Source organism: Scyliorhinus torazame, chromosome 7 (genome assembly GCF_047496885.1).
Source record: "Scyliorhinus torazame isolate Kashiwa2021f chromosome 7, sScyTor2.1, whole genome shotgun sequence".
In the NCBI taxonomy this organism is placed as follows: Eukaryota; Metazoa; Chordata; class Chondrichthyes; order Carcharhiniformes; family Scyliorhinidae; genus Scyliorhinus; species Scyliorhinus torazame.
Window position 1 is genome coordinate 308790312 of NC_092713.1, and position 25470 is coordinate 308815781.

Consider the following 25470-nt stretch of genomic DNA (forward strand, 5'->3'; position numbering starts at 1 on the left):
GGTGGGAGGATGGGATCGCTGTTGTCGGTAGGGGGATTGACATTGTATTCGTTACCGTTTACTGTTTGTTGGTGGGGACTAAATTCTGAAGAAAATGTGAAAATGGAGAATAAAAATATTTTTTAAAAACCTTACATATACCGGGCCCGCAACCGGGTAAATCATTGCAACAGGCTTCAGGGAGGTATTACCAAACAATAGAACAAATACTGAGGATATTTTCGGACAAATTAGTTTGGTTTTAAGGAGCATCGTAAAGAGTCAGACGTGGAGAGTTTAGTGGAGAAAATGAGAGGTTAATGTCCAGAGAGACACAGCTGCTCACGGCGGAGGGCTGAAAATTGGGAACGCTCGAGAGATTAGAGCTGGAGGGTTGAAGGAGGTCACAAAGATAAGAAGGGGGCGTGGAAGCGGTGGAGAGTCAAGCCGTGGGAAAACAGAGGGTGTAAAAGAGAGGGAGGCAAACTGTGGCCAGGACACCAAAACACTTCAAAGCTCCTTCCTTGTGGCCACGGAGTCGTCTACATTCACCCGCCGGGCCACGAAGGATCTCATCCCGACGGACGGAACCTCCGACACTGCAGAACTGGGAGTGTCAGCTTGGATTTGTTGCTGAAACCTCGGGCGGGGGATTTGAAACCTGATTCAGTGACGAGAGTGATCTCGCTGAGCCCAGGCCGACGCAGCTCAACGGGAAGCTTGTGGGAGGATGGAAGTTCAGTGGACAATAGAGTGCCGCCAGCTCATCCTGTGACAGCTCACCTCGTCTGAGATGGCGGTAGCTCCTCATGCACAAGATGCTGATGAACTTTGATTCCATGGAGCCCGAGTCGTCATCGGTTGACCCGCACAGTTCCTGATAATCAGAAATGTTTGGAATAGAATTAGAAAACATTTTCAGCACAGGAGCAGGCTCTTCGCCCTATTGGCCATGCTGTACACAAGCCTCTTCTTACCCCTCCTTCATCTAACCCCATCGTCATCCCGATATTCCTTTCTCCCTCATGTCTCTGTCATCTCCAGAAATCCAACAGGATCTGATTCCTGATTAAAATTCAATGGCCAAGCCAGGTTTATTCTATTAACAGTCTTGGGCCTACAGCAGGCCTCAATTTTTCACCATCCTGACTTGGAAATTTATCGCTGTTCCTTCACTGTCGCTGGGTCAAAATCCTGGAACTCCTTCCCTAACTGCACTGTGGGTGTACCTACACAACATGGATTGCAGCCGTTCAAGGTGGAGGCTCGCCCACCACCTTCTCAGCGGCGGCTCGGGGTGGACAATACAAAAAAGCTGGACTGGCCAAAGATGCCCACATCCTGTGAGCCAGTCTGCAGGAGGCAATCGCAAACCACTGCAGTGCTTTGCCAAGCCTAATCATGGCCCAAAACAGTGGAGGTCCATCATCACCAATGCCCTCTTAGGGCAGGGGACCTGAAGCAGGATCAGGAAGAAGCCTTCTTCTCCCCTTGAGAGGGCAGACAGAGCCTCACTCGAAAATCTCACCCGAGACACAGCAATGCCGCACTCTCTCAGCGCTGCACCGGGAGCATGGGTGGGACATGAACCCACAAGAACAATAATGCTGGGAATACTCAGCAGACCCGTCAGCTTCAGTGGGGGGAGAAAAACAAAACATTATCAATTTGCAGCAGGTTTCTGATTGAAAGGTCCTCGACCTGAAACATCAACTCCAGCAGAGCGTGCCCAGCTTTGATATTAAGAAATGGACTGGATCAGGAAATGGACAGCATGTGAAGCAATATCAGCTGGGGTTCAGTCGATAGCATTCCCGATTCTCAGTCAGAGGGTCTGACCAGAGAGACCGGGGTAGGAAATCCAGACCGCAGTGCTCCCAGTGCAGTCCCGAGAGAGTGCTGCATCGTCAGAGGTGGGATTCCCTCGCTCACCACTGCGGATTTCTAACATCCGCAAGCTTTTGCGTCGCTTGTCGTTAAATTCTCCGGAGTCTGCGCTTCCACCCAACAGACTTCAACTTAATCAAATATCGGGAGAAATGCCAGAAAGAGGAACTAATTCCGTCTCGCTGCCGCGGTACTGAGGGGAAACGGGATCAAAAACAATATTGTACATTCAAAATATGTCATGTGGCATCAAAAAGCCCATCAGCCAATAAGGAAGTGTGTCAAGCTTGACACAACAGTGACACTTAACAGAGACTTACCAGATAGTCTGCTATAAGCTGACATGGTTTGCATAGTAAAGGAAAGAAAAGAGAAGGGTTTTTCTCCATCAGGTTAGCAAGAATTAATATGCCTGACAACAAGAACATAGAAATAATTGGACACCTGATTCCCAGCTGACAGGAATGGATGATAATGGACACCTACCCCTGCCCTGTGATGGGGCTCTTTAAAAAAAATTCCCTTCATGGGATGTGGCCCTTTCTTAATTGCCCTCAAACTGAGTGGCTCGCTCGGCCATTTCAGGGGGCGCTTTAAGAGTCACCCACACCGCGGTGGGTCTGGAGTCACATGTAGGCCAGACCGGGTAAGGACGGCAGATTTCCTTCCCTGAAGGACATTTGTGAACCAGATGGGTTTCTACGATATTCGACAATGGTTTCATGGTCGCCATTACGGACACTAGCTTTGTTGGCGTGTTGGGATCTGAACCCCTGTCCTCAGAGCATCAGCCTGGACCTCTGCATTACTCGTCCAGATGACATTACCATTGTACTACTGTCTCCCCTCAGCCATCTCGCTGCTTTGAGTGCAGATATCGGGACCCGTCCGACTCCCGACTCCAGTCGCATTTTGATCGAGTAAATAAGCAGAAAGAGTTTCTCCTGGTGAGAGGGCCAGTAACCAGATAATTGGCAAAAGAACGAGATAGCGAGATGAGGATATTTATTTCTCTTTTAAACGCCGAGCATTGCAGTGATCTGCAATGTGCTGCCGGAAAGAGCTGTGGAAGCTGGTTTGCTAAAATAGTTCTAAAAGGGGGATTGGACAAATATTTGCAAAGGGAAATTCTCAGGACTGTGTGGGGAGAGAGCAGGGGCCGGTGGACTAATTGGCCAGCTCTTCAGAGTCCGGCACAAACGCGATGGACCGAATGGCCTCCTTCTGACCCATTTCATTCTACGATGTTCTCCAGGCACGGTCATCAACTCGAGACCATAGAATCAGAGAACGTACAGTGCAGAAGGAGGCTAGTCGGCCCATCGAGTCTGCACCAACCCTTGGAACGAGCACCCTACCTAAGCCCAGACCTCCACCCTATCCCCGTAACCCCACCTAACCTTTTTGGACACTTAGGGCAATTTATCACGGCCAATCTACCTAACCTGCACATCTTTGGACTGTGGGAGGAAACCGGAGCACCCGGAGGAAACCCACGCACACACGGGGAGAACGTGCAAACTCCTCACAGACAGTGACCCAAGCCGGGAATCCAACCTGGGACCCTGGCGCTGTGAAGCAACTGTGCTAACCACTGTGCGACCGTGCTGCCCAGACACAGCCTGAACAGGAGGGTTGCACGGCTGGGCTGTGGGGGGGGGGGGGGGGGGGGGGGGGGGCTGTATTTCGAATAGGGCCCTTTCAAACATCACATGCATGCTGGGAGACGGTACAGGATGACCAACAGAGGAGAAAACAGCTGATGTAGGCCATGAAGAGGAGATGCAGAAACACATTGGCTGATAGTGAAATCAAAAAATGTTCCAGGGTTGCATTATTTATATAAAAAAAGGTTAATTTCTTCAACATCTTTCACAACCTCAAAATGTCCCCATGTTCTTTGCAGCCAATCAAGTCATTGGCGTTTCCTAGGAAACATGGTAGCTACTTTACACACAGCAAGATCCCAGCACCAGCGATGTGATGTTGGTTGTGGGATTAATATTGGCCCCAGGACACCCGGCAGAATTCCCCATCATTTAAATCGGTGCCTTGGGATTTTCGCATTCAGCTGAGGGTACAGAACAGGGCCTCAGTTTAGCCTCGTATCCAAAAGATGGCAGCTCTGACGCCTGTGTGGAACGCCTGCAGTACTGCACTGGGCCTAGATTATGTATCTGGAGTGGGACTTGAGCCAAGAACCTCCTCACTCAACCAGTCCAGGGAGTCTGTTCCACAACATTACTTCTCTTTTGGCTGGTGTATTCAGTTCCGAGGTGGACATGTTTTTCTGTGACCCAGTGTTTGGATAATGTGGTCTTTTGAGTCAGAGGAGAGGGCAGAGGACGCAAGACAATAGAACTTATCATAGAATCCCTACAGTGCAGAAGGAGGCCATTCGGCCCATCGAGTCTGCACCGACTCTGCAAAAGAGCATACTACCCATGCCCACTCCCCGACCCTATCCTCGTAACCCTGCAATCCTTTGGACACTAAGGGGCAATTTAGCATGGCCAATCTGTACATCTTTGGACTGTGGGAAGAAACCGGAGCACCTGGAGGAAACCTACACAGATACGGGGAGAACGTGCAGACTCCGCACAGTCACCCAAGGCCGGAATTGAACCCGGGTCCCTGGCGCCGTGAGGCATCCGTGCTAACCACTGTGCCACAAGTTAGAGATCTCATCTAAACACTTTAAAGAAAGGCTTGCATTTATATATCGCCTAGCACAACCTCCGGGTACCCCAAAGCACTTCACAGCTCATTCTTTCCTCCAATATTTGAACAACAAAAAGAAGTCCGGGAAAATTAGTTACAGAAACCACTTGCCATTTGTTTAAAAATCTCCTATGATTTTCCTCCAGGTTTTGACTGGCCCAGCATTGGAAGGTTAATTCTGATTTTATGTCGGCTCCAGGATAATCCTGGAGAATTAGCATCCCTACTCACCAAGCCTCTGTCCACCAACGGCACCTCAGAAAGGCTGGCACATTCCCAAGATATATAGGACAGTCACAGTCTAGAAGGTGGCACCCCAGCCAGGGGCCTTCATGTTATGGACAAAATGGGTAATGACTTGTTAATTGAAGAGCGAGTTTTATCTCCCACCCAGCCCCTTGCCCGAGCTCTCAGCTCGGTCCAGTACCTTTGCATCCTCGATGGCACGTGGCAGGTCTGCATCGCCTTCCTCGCGGTTCCCCTGTTACAGAAGGACACAGACAACATCATTCAGTCCGAACAACGTTAAGACAATTTTGACCACAATAATTTGCCTTTACGAAGCACTTCAACATAACAAGAGGCCCCGGGATGATTAACAAGAGCGTTTCTTTCAAAAAAAAACATCGGCACTGAGCGAATATCAGGAGAGATAACGGGAAGCTTGGCCACAGAGTTAGGTTTCAAAAGAGCAAAGTGAGGACAGGGGCGAGGTTTACAGAGAGAGTTCCAGAGCTAAGGTTCCAGGCAGCTGAAGGCATGGCCGCCAGTGGAGGAGTGAGATTGGGATTCGAAGAGCGCAGCGATCCCAGAGCTTTTTGTCGGTGTGGAGGGAGTTGGAGGTAACAGAGATGGCGAAATGTCAAGATGGGAGTTGAAACGTTCTTGGTCCAGGAGTCGGTGCAGGTCAACATACACAGAGGGTGATGAATGAAGATGATTTGACGCGGGGTAAGGTACGGTCAGCAGTGTTTTGCAAGAACTCCTGTTTATGGAGGGTCGGAGGTGTGAGGTTGGGCAGGAGGGCACTGGAATAGTCAACCCTGGAGAATAAAGAACAAAGGACATGGGGCGGCATTCTCCGATCCCGCGGCGGGTTGGAGAATCGGCGGGGGGGGGGGGGGGGGGGGGATCCTGTGCTGCCGCTCCAATGGCTCCATCGTGGTTGGCGCGGCGCCAGTTGGTCCCCCCCCCCCCACCGATTCTCCGCGCTCGACGGGCCGAGTGCCATCGAATTTGGCCGGGTCCCACGTTCGCGCGTGTCCTACCCGGTGGGACCTCGGCGTTCTGGCTGCGGGGGCCGTCCTGGTTGGGGGGGGGGGGGGGGATCGGGGGAATCTGACTCCGAGGTGTGTGGGGTGGGGGGGGATCTCCACGGTGGCCAGGCCCGTGATCGGGGCCAACCGATCGGCGGGCGGACTAATTCCGCGGGAGGCCCGTGTTCCTCTGCGCCTGTACGGATCTGCCATGTTGCCTGGCTGGCTCGGAGACGGCAACCCACGCGCGTGCGCGGACCCGTGGCGGCGCCCATATCGGCAGCTGGAGCTGCGTGAAGCGTTCCAGTGCCGTGCTGGTCCCCTGTGCGGCGCAGGATCACTGCTCCCAGCGGCCAGATGACGCCGTCGTAAAACGCTCCGCCGTTTACGGCGGCGTCAACACTTAGTCCCAGGATCAGAGAATCCCGCCCAAGGATTTCGGTATCAGATGAGCAGAGACAGGGCCAGAGGTAGACAAGGTTACCGAAATGGAAATACTCCTGATAAAGGAAATGGCAACTTTAAGATATTAATGGGAACTGATCGGGTCATAGAATCATAATATTTACAGTGCAGAAGGAGGCCATTCGGCCCATCGAGTCTGCACCGGCTCCTGGAAAGAGCATCCCACTTAAGCCCACACCTCCACTCTATCCCGTAACCCAGTAACCCCACCTAGCCTTTTTGGACACTAAGGGCAATTTAGCATGGCCAATCCCACCTAACCTGCACATCTTTGGACTGTGGGAGGAAACTGGAGCACCCGGAGGAAACCCACGCACACACGGGGAGAACGTGCAGACTCCGCACAGACAGTGACCCAAGCTGGGAGTCGAACCCGGGACCCTGGAGCTGTGAAGTACTCTGCTAACCACTGTGCTACCGTGCTGCTCCTCCCGGGGTCGATGGAGAGAAACTATTTGTACTCATGGAGAGTCCCGGGTTAGGAGACAGAGGCTAAATATTGGAGCCAGGCTGTCAGGAATGAAGTTAGGAAACATTACTGTGCACAAAGGGTGGTAGAAGTTTGAGCTTCTCATCCAAAAATTAAAATTGGTACTGGATCAATGGTAAATCTAAGATTGGGTAGAAATGGCCTGTTCTTCCCCCGGAGACGCAGATTTAGAAAACAAGTCAGGTGATTAATCGGGAGACAAATGCACCTCCCCATTCCCGAGGCCAGGGCTGGATCGGGCTCCTGGCAAAACTCCCCTTCCCCGAGGACAGGACTGGATCCGGCAAAACTCCCCTTTCCCGAGGGCAGGACTGGATCCAGCAAAACTCCCCTTTCCCGAGGACAGGGCTGGATCCGGCAAAACTCCCCTTTCCCAAGGGCAGGACTGGATCCGGCAAAACTCCCCTTTCCAGAGGACAGGGCTGGATCCGGCAAAACTCCCCTTTCCCAAGGGCAGGACTGGATCCGGCAAAACTCCCCTTTCCCAAGGGCAGGACTGGATCCTGCAAAACTCCCCTTTCCCGAGGACAGGGCTGGATCCGGCAAAACTCCCCTTTCCCGAGGACAGGACTGGATCCGATGGTCTGGCAAAACTCCCCTTTCCCAAGGGCAGGACTGGATCCGATGGTCTGGCAAAACTCCCCTTTCCCGAGGACAGGACTGGATCCGGTTCCCTGCTAAAGCTTCCACCTTCCAGAGAAGCAGTACTGGATCTGACAAAACTCCCCCTTCACTAGGACAGCACTGGATCCGGTTCCCTGGCAAATCTCCCCTTTCCCTAGAGCAGGACTGGATTCTGTTCCTGGCAAAACTCCCCTTTCTTGAGGGCTGGACTGGATGCGGCAAAATTCCCCTTTCCGAGGACAGGAGTGGATCCGGTTCCCTGGCAAAACTCCCCTTTCCCCAGGACAGGAATGGATCCGGTTCCCTGGTAAAGCTTCCCCTTTCCCCGAGGGCGGTTCCCGGAAAAACTCCCCTTTCCCAAGGACAGGACTGGATCCAGTTCCCTGGCAAATGGTTGAGATCTACACAGTCAAGTAGCCGCTGTCCCAATATTTGTTGCCTGGCACACAATGAAAATGGGACAATTGAGCAAAGGTCCAGGAAGTGAGCATGTGTTTGGAACTGTACCTCAGTGCGAAACAGTAAAGCACATCTCATGAAATGTTGATCTTCAGCTGAAATGGGCTGGAAGACAAGGGGTGAGCACAATGTTCCTAGTGTACAGAGTTCCAGTGAGATCCCGTCTGGAAAATCTGAGCTCCACAGCTCAGGAAAGATAACTGGCCCTGGAAGCGGAGAACGATCCAGAGTCTAAAATGGGTCAATTAGAAAGACAGGGGCCCCAGACTATACCTGGATTCCCTTGAATATAAAGCGTCAAATAATGGGCCAATTGAGGTGCTCAAGATAATTTTGGAAACCAGGAACTTTGCACCTAAAAAACTGAAAATTTCAAACCCGAGATTGATAAGAGTGATTGTTGCACTATCAATTACCACAAAAGTCGTGGAATAATCGAGGCTTTATTGAGCAAAGATGTTGTGCCTCCTGTAGCTGGAACCAGAATGGCTGCAGCACCGGCGAGCACTCACTCTTATACACCGCCTACTGGGCGGAGCCAGCAGGCAGGGATTTACCCTTGTACCTCTACTATACGGGCCTTACCGTAATACATGTAATACTACTAGCGGTGACTACCACAAAGAGTTTGTTCGGAAGAGTTATTAACGAGTTATTGAGGAACCAAGGTCAATAGATGGAGATAGGATATAGGCCACAATCCACCTGAACAGTGGGACAGGCTGAAGGGGCTGAATGGCCTCCTGCTGTTACGAGATCCGTTCCTGTGAATCAGCACCTCTGCGGGGACGAGTGAGGAATATTGGGAGTGACAAAGTAATACAGTCGAGCCATTTTTAGTGTTGATAAAATATACCTGGGGGAACTGAGAAGCTACAGTTCCTATTTTAGGTGTTTCTCGTGTCTGGCTTTGAGATAATCCAAGGCAATTCAGTTGAACATCAGTCTCTGTTCTTCACATGTCAAAGGGTGAGAATCTCTGTCCCCCCAATCTGCCCTCCCTGTTGCAATAAAACCATTTGCAAATACAGAATGTCTTCCGTGCCCTCAGCACATCACAAATGCTTTCGCAGCCAATCAAGTACTTATTTTGTTCTCCACTAGGAGCAAGCAAACAAATTGTTCAAAAACCGCACGCGTTTTAAAAATAACAGACCGTTGATCTCCCTCATGAATTCTGTTTGTGGCAGCGTTCAGGAATGTCCAATCCAGGAGAGGTGGCAGCTCCCCCCCCTCAGGGCTTCATTCACTGACGAGTCCTCCCAGAGGCCTGGGCACTCGTAACTGTGGTCATGTTTTAGAGTGCGCCACTGACATCTAGTGGCCTGAACCAAAGATTGCAATTGAACAAAGAACAAAGAAAAGTACAGCACAGGAACAGGCCCTTCGGCCCTCCAAGCCCGTGCCGACCATGCTGCCCAACTAAACTACAATCTTCTACACTTCCTGGGTCCGTATCCCTCTATTCCCATCCTATTCATGTATTTGTCAAGATGCCCCTTAAATGTCACTATCGTCCCTGCTTCCACCACCTCCTCCGGCGGCGAGTTCCAGGCACCCACTACCCTCTGTGTAAAAAACCTGCCTCGTACATCTACTCTAAACCTTGCCCCTTGCACCTTAAACCTATGCCCCCTAGTAATTGACCCCTCTACCCTGGGGAAAAGCCTCTGGCTATCCACTCTGTCTATGCCCCTCATAAATTTGTAGACCTCTATCAGGTCGCCCCTCAACCTCCGTCGTTCCAGTGAGAACAAACTGAGTTTATTCAACTGCTCCTCATAGCTAATGCCCTCCATACCAGGCAACGTCCTGGTAAATCTCTTCTGCACCCTCTCTAAAGCCTCCACATCCTTCTGGTAGTGTGGCGACCAGAATTGAACACTATACTCCAAGTGTGGCCTAAGTAAGGTTCTATACAGTGGTCGAGTTCTCAGGTGCAAGTGGCCCTTTGGATACTCTGCATATTCCTGATGTGGAGATGCCGGCGTTGGACTGGGACGGGCGCAGTAAGAAGTCTCACAACACCAGGTTAAAGTCCAACAGGTTTGTTTTGAATCATTAGCTTTCGGAGCGCAGCTCCTTCCTCTGGTGAGTATCCATCAGCGTATTCCAACATTGAAAGAACCCATTCCGTTTGCCTGGTTTCCCTCTTCCTATCTCATCCGCCAATTTTAATCCCACTCTCCGGCTTTCTTTCCCCACATGCCCTCAAATAAAGCACCGTGGACAGAATTTAAAGCTTCCCCTGCCCTGGGGAATAGTATAAAAAATAGAAAATCATTTACGGGTCCCACCCGCGATTTCTGGTCTTCAAAACGTTCCTGTGAAATACTTGTTGGTTGAAGATGCAATTGAGGTCTTGAAGTAAAATGATTCATTGACCTCGGGGTTGGAAACATCGAAATGGAAGGAACACGGGTACGAGAGGCGGCCATTCCGCCCTTCGAGACAGGAGAAGGCCATGCGGCCCCTCGAGCCTCCTCTGCTGTGCAATACGACCATCGTGGGCCTCTGTTCTAATTCCAGTTCACTGCCAACATTCCTGGTCCCTTCATCGTGTTGTTAGAAACGTTCTCCTGGTCTCAAGATACAAAATTACTAATTCATAGAATTGATAATGCGGAAGGAGGCCATTCGGCCCATCGAGTCTACACCGGCCCTTGGGAAGAGCACCCTAATTAAGCTCAAACCTCCACCTTATCCCCGTAACCCAGTAACCCCACCTAACGTTTTTGGACACAAAGAGCAATTTAGTACAGCCAATCCACCTAACCTGGCTTGGGTTACGGTCTGTGCAGAATCTGCACGTTCTCCCCGTGTCTGCGTGGGTTTCCTCCGGTTTCCTCCCACAAGTCCCGAAAGACGTGCTAATTAGGTGAATTGGACATTCTGAATTATCCCTCTGTATACCCGAACAGACGCATGAATGTGGCGACTAGGGGATTTTCACAGTAACTTCATTGCAGTGTTAATGTAAGCCTACTTGTGACAATGAAGATTATTAAATCTTTGGACTGTGGGAGGAAACCGGAGCACCCGGAGGACATGTGGGCAGCACGGTAGCACAAGTGGATAGCACTGTGGCTTCACAGCGCCAGGGTCCCGGGTTCGATTCCCCACTGGGTCACTGTCTGTGCGGTGTCTGCACGTTCTCCCTGTGTCTGCGTGGGTTTCCTCCGGGTGCTCCGGTTTCCTCCCACAGTCCAAAGACATTCAGGTTAGGTGGATTGGCCGTGATAAATTGCCCTTAGTGTCCAAAAAGGTTAGGGGGGGTCCTTGGGTTACGGGGATAGGGTGGAAGTGAGGGCTTAATTGGGTCGGTGCAGACTCGATGGGTTGAATGGCCTCCTTCTGCACTGTATATTCTATGTTCTATGAAACCCACGCACACACGGGGAGAACGTGCAGACTCCGCACAGACAGCCACCCAAGCCGGGAATCGAACCCGGGACCCTGGAGCTGTGAAGCAACAGAGCTACCCACTGTGCTACTACCGTGCCGCCGGTGCTGCTGCTTCTGTGGGAGAGAGTTCCACACTTGGACCATATCTTGCATGAAGAAGGGTTTGCGAACTTCTCTCATGGATGGTCTGGCTCTGATTTTAACGTTATGTGCCCCTTTGTCCTGGACACCCCCAGCAGCAGAAACGCTTCTCCGCGTCTACCTGATCAATCCCTTTCAAAATCCCTAAATCTTCCGTCAAGACGTGCCTTAATCGTTTGCATTCTGGGGGATACTGGTTTACATATTCTTTCCTCATAGTTTAACCCTAACGAGCTGAAGGCATAGAAAGTATTCTGTCACTGCAAATTCTGCCTTCGCGAAAAGGGGAGGCCAGATTGGGGAGACAGTGACTCTAACCTTCAAGTTGTGAAGGACATCGAGTTCAACTGAATTACGGGATAGATCATAGCAAAACCCACACAAGAAACAGCTGAATGGGAACTGAGGTGTCTCAGTTCCCCTGAAACTTACTTTCATTGCTAAAAATGGCTTAAATGTGTTACTTTTTCTCTTCCAATATCCTTCAGAGGCTAATTATCAAACTCATCTGCTAATGGTCTGGTGAATCTATGTCACACTCTTTCCATGGTCGGTTTATCCTTTCAATGGTGTGGCACCCTGAACTGTCCAGCGTACCCAAGACCAACACAAAAGCAAAATCCTGCCCGTGCTGGATATTTGAAACAGGAAGTACTGAACGGTACCCAGCAGGTCTGGCAGCTGCCGTGGAGATCGAAACCAGAGTTTGTGTTCCTGGCTGATAACCCTTCGGCAGAAGTGGCAAAGGTTGGAAGTGTCACCCGGTTTGAGTTGGCGAAAGTGGGGAGGGCGGAAGAAGGACAAAAAAGGGGGAAGTCTGCGACGGGGTGAAGACGAGAGAGATTAAATAACAGAGCCAAAGGGAACAGTGATGGGGAGAAAAAACAAAAGATGTGTTTACAGCTGCCCGCCAAAAATGGAAAGCAGATCAAAACTAAAACCAGCAAATATAAAGGGATCAGAATGGGGCAGTGGTTATGATCTAACATGGTTGACAATGTTGAGTCCATAAGGGTGTAAAGAGCCTGTTTGAACAATGAGGTGCTGTTCCTGGAGCTTGTGTTGGCTTCTCTGGGTCACCGCAGCAGGCCAAGGACATGGAGGTCAGAGTGAGAGCAAGATGTAGATTTAAGATGACAGGTAACCGGAGGTTCAGGGCCATAGTCGCAGGCTGAAGGGATGTGTTCTGCAAAGTAGTCACCCAACCCGCGCATGGTTCCCCCGCCCAATGAGGAAAGGACTGCAACAGTACTCCAGATGTGGTCTAACCAGGGTTTCGTATCTCTGCAGCAAATCAGTTTCCCCTTTACATATTAGCCCTTTAGGCGCGATTTCCGTAGAAAAGGATCCCAGAATTTAGGGCAAGAGACGGGGAAAATAAGGAAGCTGGGTTGGGGCTGAGAACAATGTAAATCCAAGCTCAAAGATATAAATGTTTTGTCTGAAATGCTTATTTAGTTAGTACCTGAATCAGCGAGATCAGAAGCCTCTTAAAGGGACCAGATGTATCTGAGCTTAGGCTATCCTCCAAACTCTTGTGATAGGCTGTGGAGGAAAGGAAGGCGGCATTAACATGACAAGACGAGAGCTACCAATAATAAGACTGAGCTGTGCCGAGTGCAGTACGGCCCGTGGGTCAGAAGGTCATGGATTCACGATACCTCCCTCCCCAGATACACGAGCACATAATCCAGACTGAAACGACCAATGTAGTGCTGACGGAGTGCTAGCCTGTCAGATGAACCAATTTGAAGTAGAGTCAATAAGCCACGGCCTGGTCAGCCTTCGGGTATTTGTGAAATATCCCAGATTGGATAAAGAGCTGGGCGGAGGTCCTCGCGGTGTTGTGACCAATATTTATCTCTCAGTTGTCATCACATAAACAGATGAATCCCGTTATTCCTCTCACTTCCTCTGTAGGGGTTCCAGTTCCCCGTCTCTAGTCGCATCAGGTCCTGAACATCCATCACCCTGTTCTCACTAACAAAATTCTCTCTGTGGCCTCATCCCTCCTTAACTAGAAACATAGGTGGAATTAGGAAAGAGATTTTGATTGGAGCGTACAAGGAGCTAGTGTGCAGCAATTGTTATATGTTCTATTTTGTTGTAATGTTATTAAAAATCCTGAGTTCAAATACATGCAGGCAGTATGTCTGCTAAAGATGCAATTAAGTAGTCATAAAGGTGAGGTAATCATTGATTTTAACCATTTACTTGTTTACAGAGAGCTGACTAATGGTGTTCCAGCAAATTGTATAACTTGGGAGTGGAAAGGGTCTTAAGGTAATTAGTGGGGGCAAGGGATCAAATTTGGGCAGATGTGGCAACTAATAACAAGGCAACAGAGAAGGGTACAGATATGGGATATGAAACAGACCGATAGGAAGGGACAAAGAGCACAAATATCAGAGTAAATCAGCTGTCAAGGCTAGCGGTTACAAAAATAATATAACAATAAAACAACAAAACTAAAGTGTCTGAGTGCACCTATCATTCATACTGGGCCTGAGCCAATGGCCACGCTGCACCCGGAAGGCAGCTCGCCATGGCACAGCGAGGCTAATGGCAGCTGGGAGCCCTCGCTCCCAGGATCTACCTGGTTCACAAGAGCCAACATGACCTTGCGAGACGTTGCAATGTAAATCCCACCCACAATGGGCGGGATCACTTTTTGGCAAATCTGCATATTAGAGCGAGACAGTTACTCTAACGTGCAGATTCCCGAGGCTTTGGAATTCATTCCCTTCGCCTCGGACACCTTGGGCGAGCGCTGTTCAGCACTGGTGCCCACAAATGGGGGCCAGATGGAACAGAACTCGTGGAGGTCACCCAGGGTATTCACAGCTGCGTGCCCTTTGGGCAGGGTAGTGTCCTGGCATTGCTGGTGCCACCTGAGCACCCTGGTAGTGCCAGCCTGGCTCCCTGGCAGTGCCCCTTGGTGTCCACCTGGCACTGCCGCAGTGCACAGGTGGCACTGCCAGTGCACAGGTGGCACTGCCGCAGTGCACAGGTGGCACTGCCAGTGCACAGGTGGCACTGCCAGGGTGCACAGGTGGCACTGCCAGTGTGTACAGGTGGCACTGCCAGGGTGCAAGTACGATCTGATAGTCATTCCAGAGATTGGCTACAGGGTGACATAGATTGGGACCGGAATATTGAAGGGTGACATTTAGGGAGGACAGAAATCTAGGAAAAGGTGGAGGGGTGGCTCTGTTACGAACGCTAGTGTTAGCACAATATCGAGATATGACCCAAGTTCAGGAAACCAGGCTCGAGAAACAGTTTGGGTGGAGATGAGAAATTATAAAGGCAAGAAGTATGGGAGTGGTATATGGGCCCCTAATTGTAGCTACATGGTAGGCCAGTGGGGGAATGGCAATGTCTTTCCAAGTCAGGAAGGCGAGTGACTTGGAGGGGAATTTGCAGGTGGTGGTGTTCCCAAATGTCTGCTACCCTTGTCCTCCTAGTGGTTGTGTGTTTGGGAGGTGCTGTCTAAGGAGCCTTGGTGAGTTACTGCAGTGCATCTTGTAGATGGTACACACGGCTGCCACTGTATGTTGGTGGTGGAGGATGTGAATGTTTGTGGAAGGGGGAGCAATCGTGTGGGCTGCTTTGTCCTGGATGGTGTCGAGCTTCTTAAGTTTTATTGGAGCTTCGAGGCAAGTGGAGAGTATTCCATCACACTCCTGACTTGTGCCTCGTTAATGGTGGGCAGGTGAGCTACTCACCACAGGATTCTTAGCCTTTGACCTGCACTTGTAGCCACAGTATTTATATGGCTAGTCCAGCTCAGTTTCTGATCAATGGATGTTGATAGTGGGGGATTAAATGTTAGTAGCGCCACTGAATGTCAAAGGTGGTTAGATCTCTCTTATAGGAGATGGTCAGTGACAGGCACTGGTGTGATGTGAATGTAACGTGCCACTTGTCAACCCAAGCCTGGCTATTGCCCAGGACCTGTTGCAGTTGGACAGTATCTGAAGAGTCACGAATGGGGCTGAACATTGTACAAACATCAGTGAACATCCCCACATTTGACTTTGGACACGTGAGAGCAATGCTCACTCTCCATTGCGGACATGTCCGAAGTATCTGCCCCACCGCATGCTGACCTCATCGCGGCCGTGGTGGGGGAAGAGATGCTCGCACACCTCCTCGTGGAGTGCGCCTTTGCAAAAAATGATCTGGAGAAAGGTGCAATGGTATTTGTTGAGGTTCAACCCGGGCAGCCCCTGTGACGCAGGACTCTTGTTCTCTACGGGCTGTTCCCAGGAACACACAGGGAGACAAACACTAACTGTTGCTGGAAGATCATCAGCTCATTGGTCTGCCCAAAACCAGGGCAAAGAATTCTCCTCGACCGAGTGTTGCAGACTGGCACATTCCAAGGTCCAGGATTACGTGCTGAGGGACGCACTCAAGGTGCAATGTGTGACATTGTACAAATGTATAGCATGTGAAGAGTTAATGTTATGGTAAGCCTAGCCACTAGAGGGAGCCAAGGGACAGTAGTATAAAAAGGAGATTAGATTTGGAGCTGAAGAAGATAAGATTCATAGTGTATTGCAGAGTTAGTTAAGATATAATAGTTATAGTTAGTAGATAGAGATAGTGATAGTGAGTGCATTTTAATTCTTACATGTATGTTTGCTATTGAGAATAAGTGTCAAACTCAAATTTAGTAGTGTTAATAAAATTAGTTAGGTTCTTCAAAAGAGCTTTGTGTATCTTTCTGAGCGTGTTTCCCGGCGCTCGCAGTTGTATGAAGGGGCTGAATGGGGAAAGGGCGCCGAGGCCGCACACAGCCCTGTTTTGTACGCTGGTGAGCTCTGCTCGCTGGAATTCCGAGCGCCCTGATCTCTGAGGCTCCCAAAGCAATCACCGACCACCACTAACCTGAACCAAATATGAGACGGTCCTCGACCTGCCTCCACCTTCCACCGTGGAAACCCCCTCACAAGGATCACCACACAATGGGGAAAGGCCACTGTATAAGGCCCTTCAGCCAGTGTACACGAGGAGCCCTGGTGAACCACTCAGACTGTGGGCGGCGGGTGGCGCAGTGGTTAGCACTGCTGCATCACGGGGCTGAGCTCCCAGGTTCAATCCCGGCCCAGGGTCACTGTCCGTGTGGAGTTTGCACATTCTCCCCGTGTTTGCGTGGATTTCACCCCCACAGCCCAAAGTTGCGCAGGGTAGGTGGATTGGCCACGCTAAATTGCCCCTTAATTTGGAAAAAAAAATTGGCACTTCAAATTTATTTTTAAAAATACACTCGGACTGTGCGCTTAATCCCAACCGTACGTAACTGTAGTGAAGCACCACAGAGTAAAACATGACTGACGTATATATTTTGATAAGAGACTTGTACTCTCTGTAATGAAAATATTAAAATGTTTGTGATGTTCTTGTTACGGAATTGAAGCATCTCAGAGTGCATCCTGATCTCGAGAAAATGTGAATACCATCGCCCGTTATCACAATTTCAAATGTTTTGTAAAGTCTCTCTTCATTTTAAGAATAAATTATATTTTTTCAAAGAAACATTTGCTTCAAAGAAGTACTCCATTGGACTGTGGGTGAAAGGCAATAGGGGAAAGTGAGCCTAGATAGAGTGCTCTTTCAGAGGATCGGTGCAGACTGAATGGGCCGAATGGCCTCCTTCTGCACTGTGGGAATGCTATGATTCTATCAAATGCAAATCTCCTTCTTCTCTGTAGCTGAGATTTGCGCTTCCTAATAATTTATTCCATTAACTTTAGTGGCCCTTTGGATAAAATAGTCCTGCGACTTCCATCCTTTTGGAGTTCCTCATTCTCAGAGCTGTCACGATAGAATGTGGATGAGCAAAAAGGACAATTATATAAAATGGTGACTAAACAATAGCAAATCTCCGCCAATTTCCCCACTGACAGAAGTGAAGGACCATCTTGTGTGCAGTTGCTCACCTTCTCTGTACGCTTCGTTGATGGCCCGTATCTCCTCGTTTGTCCTTGTGGTCAAGATTTCTATCAGGGCCCGCTCATCAGTGCCGACACCCTGCAGAGGGCAAGAATAGAAGATTGGGAGAATTCAGCGACCAAAGGTCTACCGACATGGGCCTTGAATATACTCGACGCCTGACCATTTACATCTCTCAGAGAGAACTCCGAAAATAAGAAACAGATTTGCCGATAGCATTAACATAACCCCATCCCCATTGGCTGTGCCTCTGGGAGGGGGTCAAGACAGAGTCGGAATCTGTGATCTACGAGGGATTTGGTAAGAATCCCCCAATCGCAGGAGGAATCTTCCCCCCCGAGAGATGTTCTCCTCAAAGCAGAAAAGGTTAAGGGCAGATTTCACAGAGGCATTTATAACAGCGAGGGTTTTGGGTAGAATCATCGAGTAGAAATGGTTTGAACTGGTGGCAGGGTCACTGATTTAACAGTGTTTTTACGACAGTTGACAACGGTTTCATGGTCATCATTAGACTGTTAATTCCAGATTTTTATTGAATTCAACTGGGATTTGATCCTCTTCCCCAGAGTTTTACCCTTGGTCTATGGATTAGTAGCCCAGTGATAATACTACTACGCCACTGGCTTCCCTTGTCCGAGGGTCAGTACTGAGGGAGTGCTGCACTGTCAGAGGGTCAGTACTGAGGGAGTGCTACACTGTCAGAGGGTCAGTACTGAGGGAGCGCTGCACTGTCAGAGGGTCAGTACTGAGAGAGTGCTGCACTGTCAGAGTCAGTACTGAGGGAGTGCTGCACTGTCAGAGGGTCAGTACTGAGGGAGTGCTGCACTGTCAGAGGGTCAGTACTGAGGGAGCGCTGCACTGTCAGAGGGTCAGTCCTGAGGGAGCGCTGCACTGTCAGAGGGTCAGTACTGAGGGAGTGCTGCACTGTCAGAGGGACATTCCTGAGGGAGCGCTGCACTGTCAGAGGGTCAGTACTGAGGGAGTGCTGCACTGTCAGAGGGTCAGTACTGAGGGAGTGCTGCACTGTCAAAGGGTCATTCCTGAGGGAGCGCTGCACTGTCAGAGGGTCAGTACTGAGGGAGTGCCGCACTGTCAGAGGGTCAGTACTGAGGGAGTGCTGCACTGTCAGAGGGTCAGTACTGAGGGAGTGCTGCACTGTCAGAGGGTCAGTACTGAGGGAGTGCTGCACTGTCAGAGGGTCAGTACTGAGGGAGTGCTGCACTGTCAGAGGGTCAGTACTGAGGGAGTGCCGCACTGTCAGAGGGTCAGTACTGAGGGAGTGCTGCACTGTCAGAGGGTCAGTACTGAGGGAGCGCCGCACTGTCAGAGGGTCAGTACTGAGGGAGTGCCGCACTGTCAGAGGGTCAGGACTGAGGGAGTGCTGCACTGTCAGAGGGTCAGTACTGAGGGAGTGCCGCACTGTCAGAGGGTCAGTACTGAGGGAGTGCCGCACTGTCAGAGGGGCAGTACTGAGGGAGTGCTGCACTGTCAGAGGGTCAGTACTGAGGGAGTGCCGCACTGTCAGAGGGTCAGGACTGAGGGTGTGCTGCACTGTCAGAGGGTCAGTACTGAGGGAGTGCCGCACTGTCAGAGGGTCAGTACTGAGGGAGTGCCGCACTGTCAGAGGGTCAGGACTGAGGGAGTGCTGCACTGTCAGAGGGTCAGTACTGAGGGAGTGCCGCACTGTCAGAGGGTCAGGACTGAGGGAGTGCTGCACTGTCAGAGGGGCAGTACTGAGGGAGTGCTGCACTGTCAGAGGGTCAGTACTGAGGGAGTGCCGCACTGTCAGAGGGTCAGTACTGAGGGAGTGCCGCACTGTCAGAGGGTCAGTACTGAGTGCGTGATGCACTGTCAGAGGGTCAGTACTGAGGGAGTGCTGCACTGTCAGAGGGTCAGTACTGAGGGAGTGCTGCACTGTCAGAGGGTCAGTACTGAGGGAGTGCTGCACTGTCAGAGGGTCAGTACTGAGGGAGTGCCGCACTGTCAGAGGGTCAGTACTGAGGGGGTGCTGCACTGTCAGAGGGTCAGTACTGAGGGAGTGCTGCACTGTCAGAGGGTCAGTACTGAGGGGGTGCTGCACTGTCAGAGGGTCAGTACTGAGGGAGTGCCGCACTGTCAGAGGGTCAGTACTGAGGGAGTGCTGCACTGTCAGAGGGTCAGTGCTGAGGGAGTGCTGCACTGTCAGAGCGTCAGTACTGAGGGAGTGCTGCACTGTCAGAGGGTCAGTACTGAGGGAGTGCTGCACTGTCAGAGGGTCAGTACTGAGGGAGTGCCGCACTGTCAGAGGGTCAGTACTGAGGGAGTGCTGCACTGTCAGAGGGTCAGTGCTGAGGGAGTGCTGCACTGTCAGAGGGTCAGTACTGAGGGAGTGCTGCACTGTCAGAGGGTCAGTACTGAGGGAGTGCCGCACTGTCAGAGGGTCAGTACTGAGGGGGTGCTGCACTGTCAGAGGGTCAGCACTGAGGGAGTGCCGCACTGTCAGAGGGTCAGTACTGAGGGAGTGCTGCACTGTCAGAGGGTCAGTACTGAGGGAGTGCTGCACTGTCAGAGGGTCAGTACTGAGGGAGTGCTGCACTGTCAGAGGGTCAGTACTGAGGGAGTGCCGCACTGTCAGAGGGTCAGTACTGAAGGAGCGCTGCACTGTCAGAGGGTCAGTACTGAGGGAGTGCTGCACTGTCAGAGGGTCAGTACTGAGGGAGTGATGCACTGTCAGAGGGTCAGTACTGAGGGAGTGCTGCACTGTCGGAGATTCTACCTTTTGGATGAGATGTTAAAGCCAAGATCCTGACGCCACTCTATCGAAGAAGAGCAGTGAGTCGGCGAGCTATCCTGGGCAGTATTTATCCCTTAACCAATATCACCAAAGGAGATTATTTCAACATTTATTATCCCATAACTATTTGTGGAAGCTTGGTGTATTGTCGTGTTTCCCAGATTACAGGAGTCACTACGCTCCAAAAATAAGTACTCAATTGGTTGTGAAGCACTTCGGTACATCCTGAGGTTGTGAAAGGCGCTACAGAAATGCAAATATCTTTATTTTACTTCTCTACCTGGGAACACACTCTTTCCCAAGAGATGAGGATAATAGCTAGGCTAAAGAAGATTAGAGAAAATGGTCCCAACCACTGAGAGGGAGAGAGAGACAGACAGAGAGAGAGACGGAAAGAAGAGAGCCAACAGGATCTAAGTGGGTTGGAAGCTGTGACCAAACTGAGAGAGTTCATTGACTTATTCAGTCTCACAGCTCTCGTCCCACTAGCCCAGCACCCCAGTTATCCCCCATTCATATACTCAAAGACAATTATTACTCGTCTCATTATCCTTTACAATGTAACTGACATTAACAAACCTTTACAATGCAAATGCTAAGACATTGGCATAAAGCTATGAACACAGACTGTGCGTGGGAGCACATCTCTGACCTGGATCCCTTTCTGCAACTGCTTTGCATCAAATTGAGCCGGCGTCATCATTAATCCCAGAATGATCTTCTGTAAAGTGCCACCAACCTCTGATTTCACGTCTGCCATCAGGTCCTAGGGTGCACCAAAAACTTTCATAGATATGGGGAATAAAACTATTACAATGCAACAGACAACAGTCTTGCATGAAGCCAGGCCATTTGGCCCCTTCATTTTCTGATGAAGGGTCATTGACCCAAACGTTAGCTCTGATTCTCTCTCCACAGATATCCGACATGCTCAGCATTTCCACCATTTTCTGTTTCTGCACCTGTGCCGCTGTTAGCGGACACCCAGTCTAACCCCACTCTCCCTCTCACTCCCCGCGTGTATTGATATCCCACTCAGTCTAACCCCACTCTCCCTCTCACTCCCCACGTGTATTAATATCCCACTCAGACTAACTCCACTCTCCCTCTCACTCCCCGCGCCTATTGATATCCCACTCAGTCTAACCCCACTCTCCCTCTCACTCCCCACGTGTATTAATATCCCACTCAGACTAACTCCACTCTCCCTCTCACTCCCCGCGCCAATTGATATCCCACTCAGTCTAACCCCACTCTCCCTCTCACTCCCCACGTGTATTAATATCCCACTCAGTCTAACTCCACTCTCCCTCTCACTCCCCGTGTGTATTAATATCCCACTCAGTCTAACTACACTCTCCCTCTCGCTCCCCGCGTGTATTAATATCCCACTCAGTCTAACTCCACTCTCCCTCTCACTCCCCGTGTGTATTAATATCCCACTCAGTCTAACTCCACTCTCCCTCTCACTCCCCGTGTGTATTAATATCCCACTCAGACTAACTCCACTCTCCCTCTCACTCCCCACGCCTATTAATATCCCACTCAGTCTAACTCCACTATCCCTCTCACTCCCCGTGTGTATTAATATCCCACTCAGTCTAACCCCACTCTCCCTCTCACTCCCTGTGTGTATTAATATCCCACTCAGTCTAACTCCACTCTCCCTCTCACTCCCCGTGTGTATTAATATCCCACTCAGACTAACTCCACTCTCCCTCTCGCTCCCCGCGTGTATTAATATCCCACTCAGTCTAACTCCACTCTCCCTCTCACTCCCCGTGTGTATTAATATCCCACTCAGTCTAACTCCACTCTCCCTCTCACTCCCCGTGTGTATTAATATCCCACTCAGACTAACTCCACTCTCCCTCTCGCTCCCCGCGTGTATTAATATCCCACTCAGTCTAACCCCACTCTCCCTCTCACTCCCCGTGTGTATTAATATCCCACTCAGTCTAACTCCACTCTCCCTCTCACTCCCCGTGTGTATTAATATCCCACTCAGACTAACTCCACTCTCCCTCTCACTCCCCACGCCTATTAATATCCCACTCAGACTAACTCCACTCTCCCTCTCGCTCCCCGCGTGTATTAATATCCCACTCAGTCTAACTCCACTCTCCCTCTCACTCCCCGTGTGCATTAATATCCCACTCAGACTAACTCCACTCTCCCTCTCACTCCCCACGCCTATTAATATCCCACTCAGTCTAACTCCACTATCCCTCTCACTCCCCGTGTGTATTAATATCCCACTCAGTCTAACCCCACTCTCCCTCTCACTCCCCACGTGAATTAATATCCCACTCAGTCTAACTCCACTCTCCCTCTCACTCCCCGCGTGTATTAAAATCCCACCCAGTCTAATGCCACTCTCCCTCTCACTCCCCGCGTGTATTAATATCCCACTCAGTCTAACTCCACTCTCCCTCTCACTCCCCACGTGTATTAATCTCCCACTCAGTCTAACTCCACTCTCCCTACCCGCATGAATTAATATCCCACTCAGTCTAACACCACTCTCTCTAACACTCCCAGCGCATATTAATATCCCACTCAGTCTAACTCCACTCTCCCTCTCACTCCCCGCGCCCTTTAATATCCCACTCAGTCTAACTCCACTCTCCCTCTCACTCCCCGCGCCCTTTAATATCCCACTCAGTCTAACTCCACTCTCCCTCTCACTCCCCGCGCCTATTAATATCCCACTCAGTCTAACTCCACTCTCCGTCTCACTCCCCGCGTGTATTAATATCCCACTCAGACTAACTCCACTCTCCCTCTCGCTCCCCGCGTGTATTAATATCCCACTCAGTCTAACCCCACTCTCCCTCTCACTCCCCGTGTGTATTAATATCCCACTCAGTCTAACTCCACTCTCCCTCTCACGCCCCGTGTGTATTAATATCCCACTCAGACTAACTCCACTCTCCCTCTCACTCCCCACGCCTATTAATATCCCACTTAGTCTAACTCCACTATCCCTCTCACTCCCCGTGTGTATTAATATCCCACTCAGTCTAACCCCACTCTCCCTCTCACTCCCTGTGTGTATTAATATCCCACTCAGTCTAAGTCCACTCTCCCTCTCACTCCCCGTGTGTATTAATATCCCACTCAGACTAACTCCACTCTCCCTCTCGCTCCCCGCGTGTATTAATATCCCACTCAGTCAAACTCCACTCTCCCTCTCACTCCCCGTGTGTATTAATATCCCACTCAGACTAACTCCACTCTCCCTCTCACTCCCCACGCCTATTAATATCCCACTCAGTCTAACTCCACTATCCCTCTCACTCCCCGTGTGTATTAATATCCCACTCAGTCTAACCCCACTCTCCCTCTCACTCCCCACGTGAATTAATATCCCACTCAGTCTAACTCCACTCTCCCTCTCACTCCCCGCGTGTATTAAAATCCCACCCAGTCTAACGCCACTCTCCCTCTCACTCCCCGCCTGTATTAATATCCCACTCAGTCTAACTCCACTCTCCCTCTCACTCCCCACGTGTATTAATCTCCCACTCAGTCTAACTCCACTCTCCCTCCCCGCGTGAATTAATATCCCACTCAGTCTAACACCACTCTCTCTAACACTCCCAGCGCATATTAATATCCCACTCAGTCTAACTCCACTCTCCCTCTCACTCCCCGCGCCCTTTAATATCCCACTCAGTCTAACTCCACTCTCCCTCTCACTCCCCGCGCCCTTTAATATCCCACTCAGTCTAACTCCACTCTCCCTCTCACTCCCCATGTGTATTAATATCCCACTCAGACTAACTCCATTCTCCCTCTCACTCCCCACGCCTATTAATATCCCACTCAGACTAACTCCACTCTCCCTCTCGCTCCCCGCGTGTATTAATATCCCACTCAGTCTAACTCCACTCTCCCTCTCACTCCCCGTGTGCATTAATATCCCACTCAGACTAACTCCACTCTCCCTCTCACTCCCCACGCCTATTAATATCCCACTCAGTCTAACTCCACTCTCCGTCTCACTCCCCGCGTGTATTAATATCCCACTCAGTCTAACTCCACTCTCCCTCTCACTCCTCGCATGCATTAATATCCCACTCAGTCTAACTCCACTCTCCCTCTCACTCCCCGCGTGTATTAATATCCCACTCAGTCTAACTCCACTCTTCCTCTCACTCCCTGCGGGTATTAATATCCCACTCAGTCTAACTCCACTCTCCCTCTCACTCCCCGCGTGAATTAATATCCCACTCAGTCTAACTCCACTCTCCCTCTCACTCCCAGCGCCTACTAATATCCCACTCAGTCTAACTCCACTCTCCCTCTCACTCCCCGCGCCTATTAATATCCCACCCAGTCTAACTCCACTCTCCCTCTCACTCCCCGCGCCTATTAATATCCCACTCAGTCTACCTCCATTCTCCCTCTCACTCCCCGCGCCTATTAATATCCCACACAGTCTAACTCCACTCTCCCTCTCACTCCCCGCGCCTATTAATATCCCACTCAGTCTAACTCCACTCTCCCTCTCACTCCCCGCGTGTATTAATATCCCACTCAGACTAACTCCACTCTCACTCCCCGCGTGTATTAATATCCCACTCAGTCTAACTCCACTCTCACTCCTCGCGTGTATTAATATCCCACTCAGTCTAACTCCACTCTCCCTCTCACTCCCCGCGTGTATTAATATCCCACCCAGTCTAACCCCACTCTCCCTCTCACTCCCCGAGTGTATTAATATCCCACCCAGTCTAACTCCACTCTCCCTCTCACTCCCCGCGTGTATTAATATCCCACTCAGTCTAACTCCACTCTCCCTCTCCTCGCGTGTATTAATATCCCACCCAGTCTAACCCCACTCTCCCTCTCACTTCCCGAGTGTATTAATATCCCACTCAGTCTAACTCCACTCTCCCTCTCACTCCCCGCGTGTATTAATATCCCACTCAGTCTAACCTCACTCTCCCTCTCACTCCCCGCGTGTATTAATATCCCACTCAGTCTAACTCCACTCTCCCTCTCACTCCCCGCGTGTATTAATATCCCACTCAGTCTAACTCCACTCTCCCTCTCACTCCCCGCGTGTATTAATATCCCACTCAGTCTAACTCCACTCTCCCTCTCACTCCCCATGTGTATTAATATCCCACTCAGTCGAACTCCACTCTCCCTCTCACTCCCCGTGTGTATTAATATCCCACTCAGTCTAACTCCACTCTCCCTCTCACGCCCCGTGTGTATTAATATCCTACGCAGTCTAACTCCACTCTCCCTCTCACTCCCCACGCCTATTAATATCCCACTCAGTCTAACTCCACTCT

At 50.5% G+C, this 25470-nt stretch overlaps 1 protein-coding gene across 4 annotated transcripts in view; it reads right to left on the reverse strand.

Annotated features, from left to right (window-relative positions):
• Positions 1 to 25470, reverse strand: part of anxa6 (annexin A6) — a 182446-nt gene that overhangs the window by 19349 nt on the left and 137627 nt on the right. For 2 of the 4 annotated variants that reach the window (XM_072512736.1, XM_072512737.1), the window contains exons 17-22: positions 20814 to 20927; positions 17376 to 17466; positions 12893 to 12972; positions 5015 to 5068; positions 2187 to 2204; positions 763 to 856 (exon numbers count right to left, since the gene is read on the reverse strand). In XM_072512736.1, coding sequence (XP_072368837.1) covers positions 763 to 856; positions 2187 to 2204; positions 5015 to 5068; positions 12893 to 12972; positions 17376 to 17466; positions 20814 to 20927 — 451 coding nt within the window. The remainder of the gene's footprint in view (positions 1 to 762; positions 857 to 2186; positions 2205 to 5014; positions 5069 to 12892; positions 12973 to 17375; positions 17467 to 20813; positions 20928 to 25470) is intronic. The other 2 variants (XM_072512738.1, XM_072512739.1) reach the window with 1 other exon arrangement.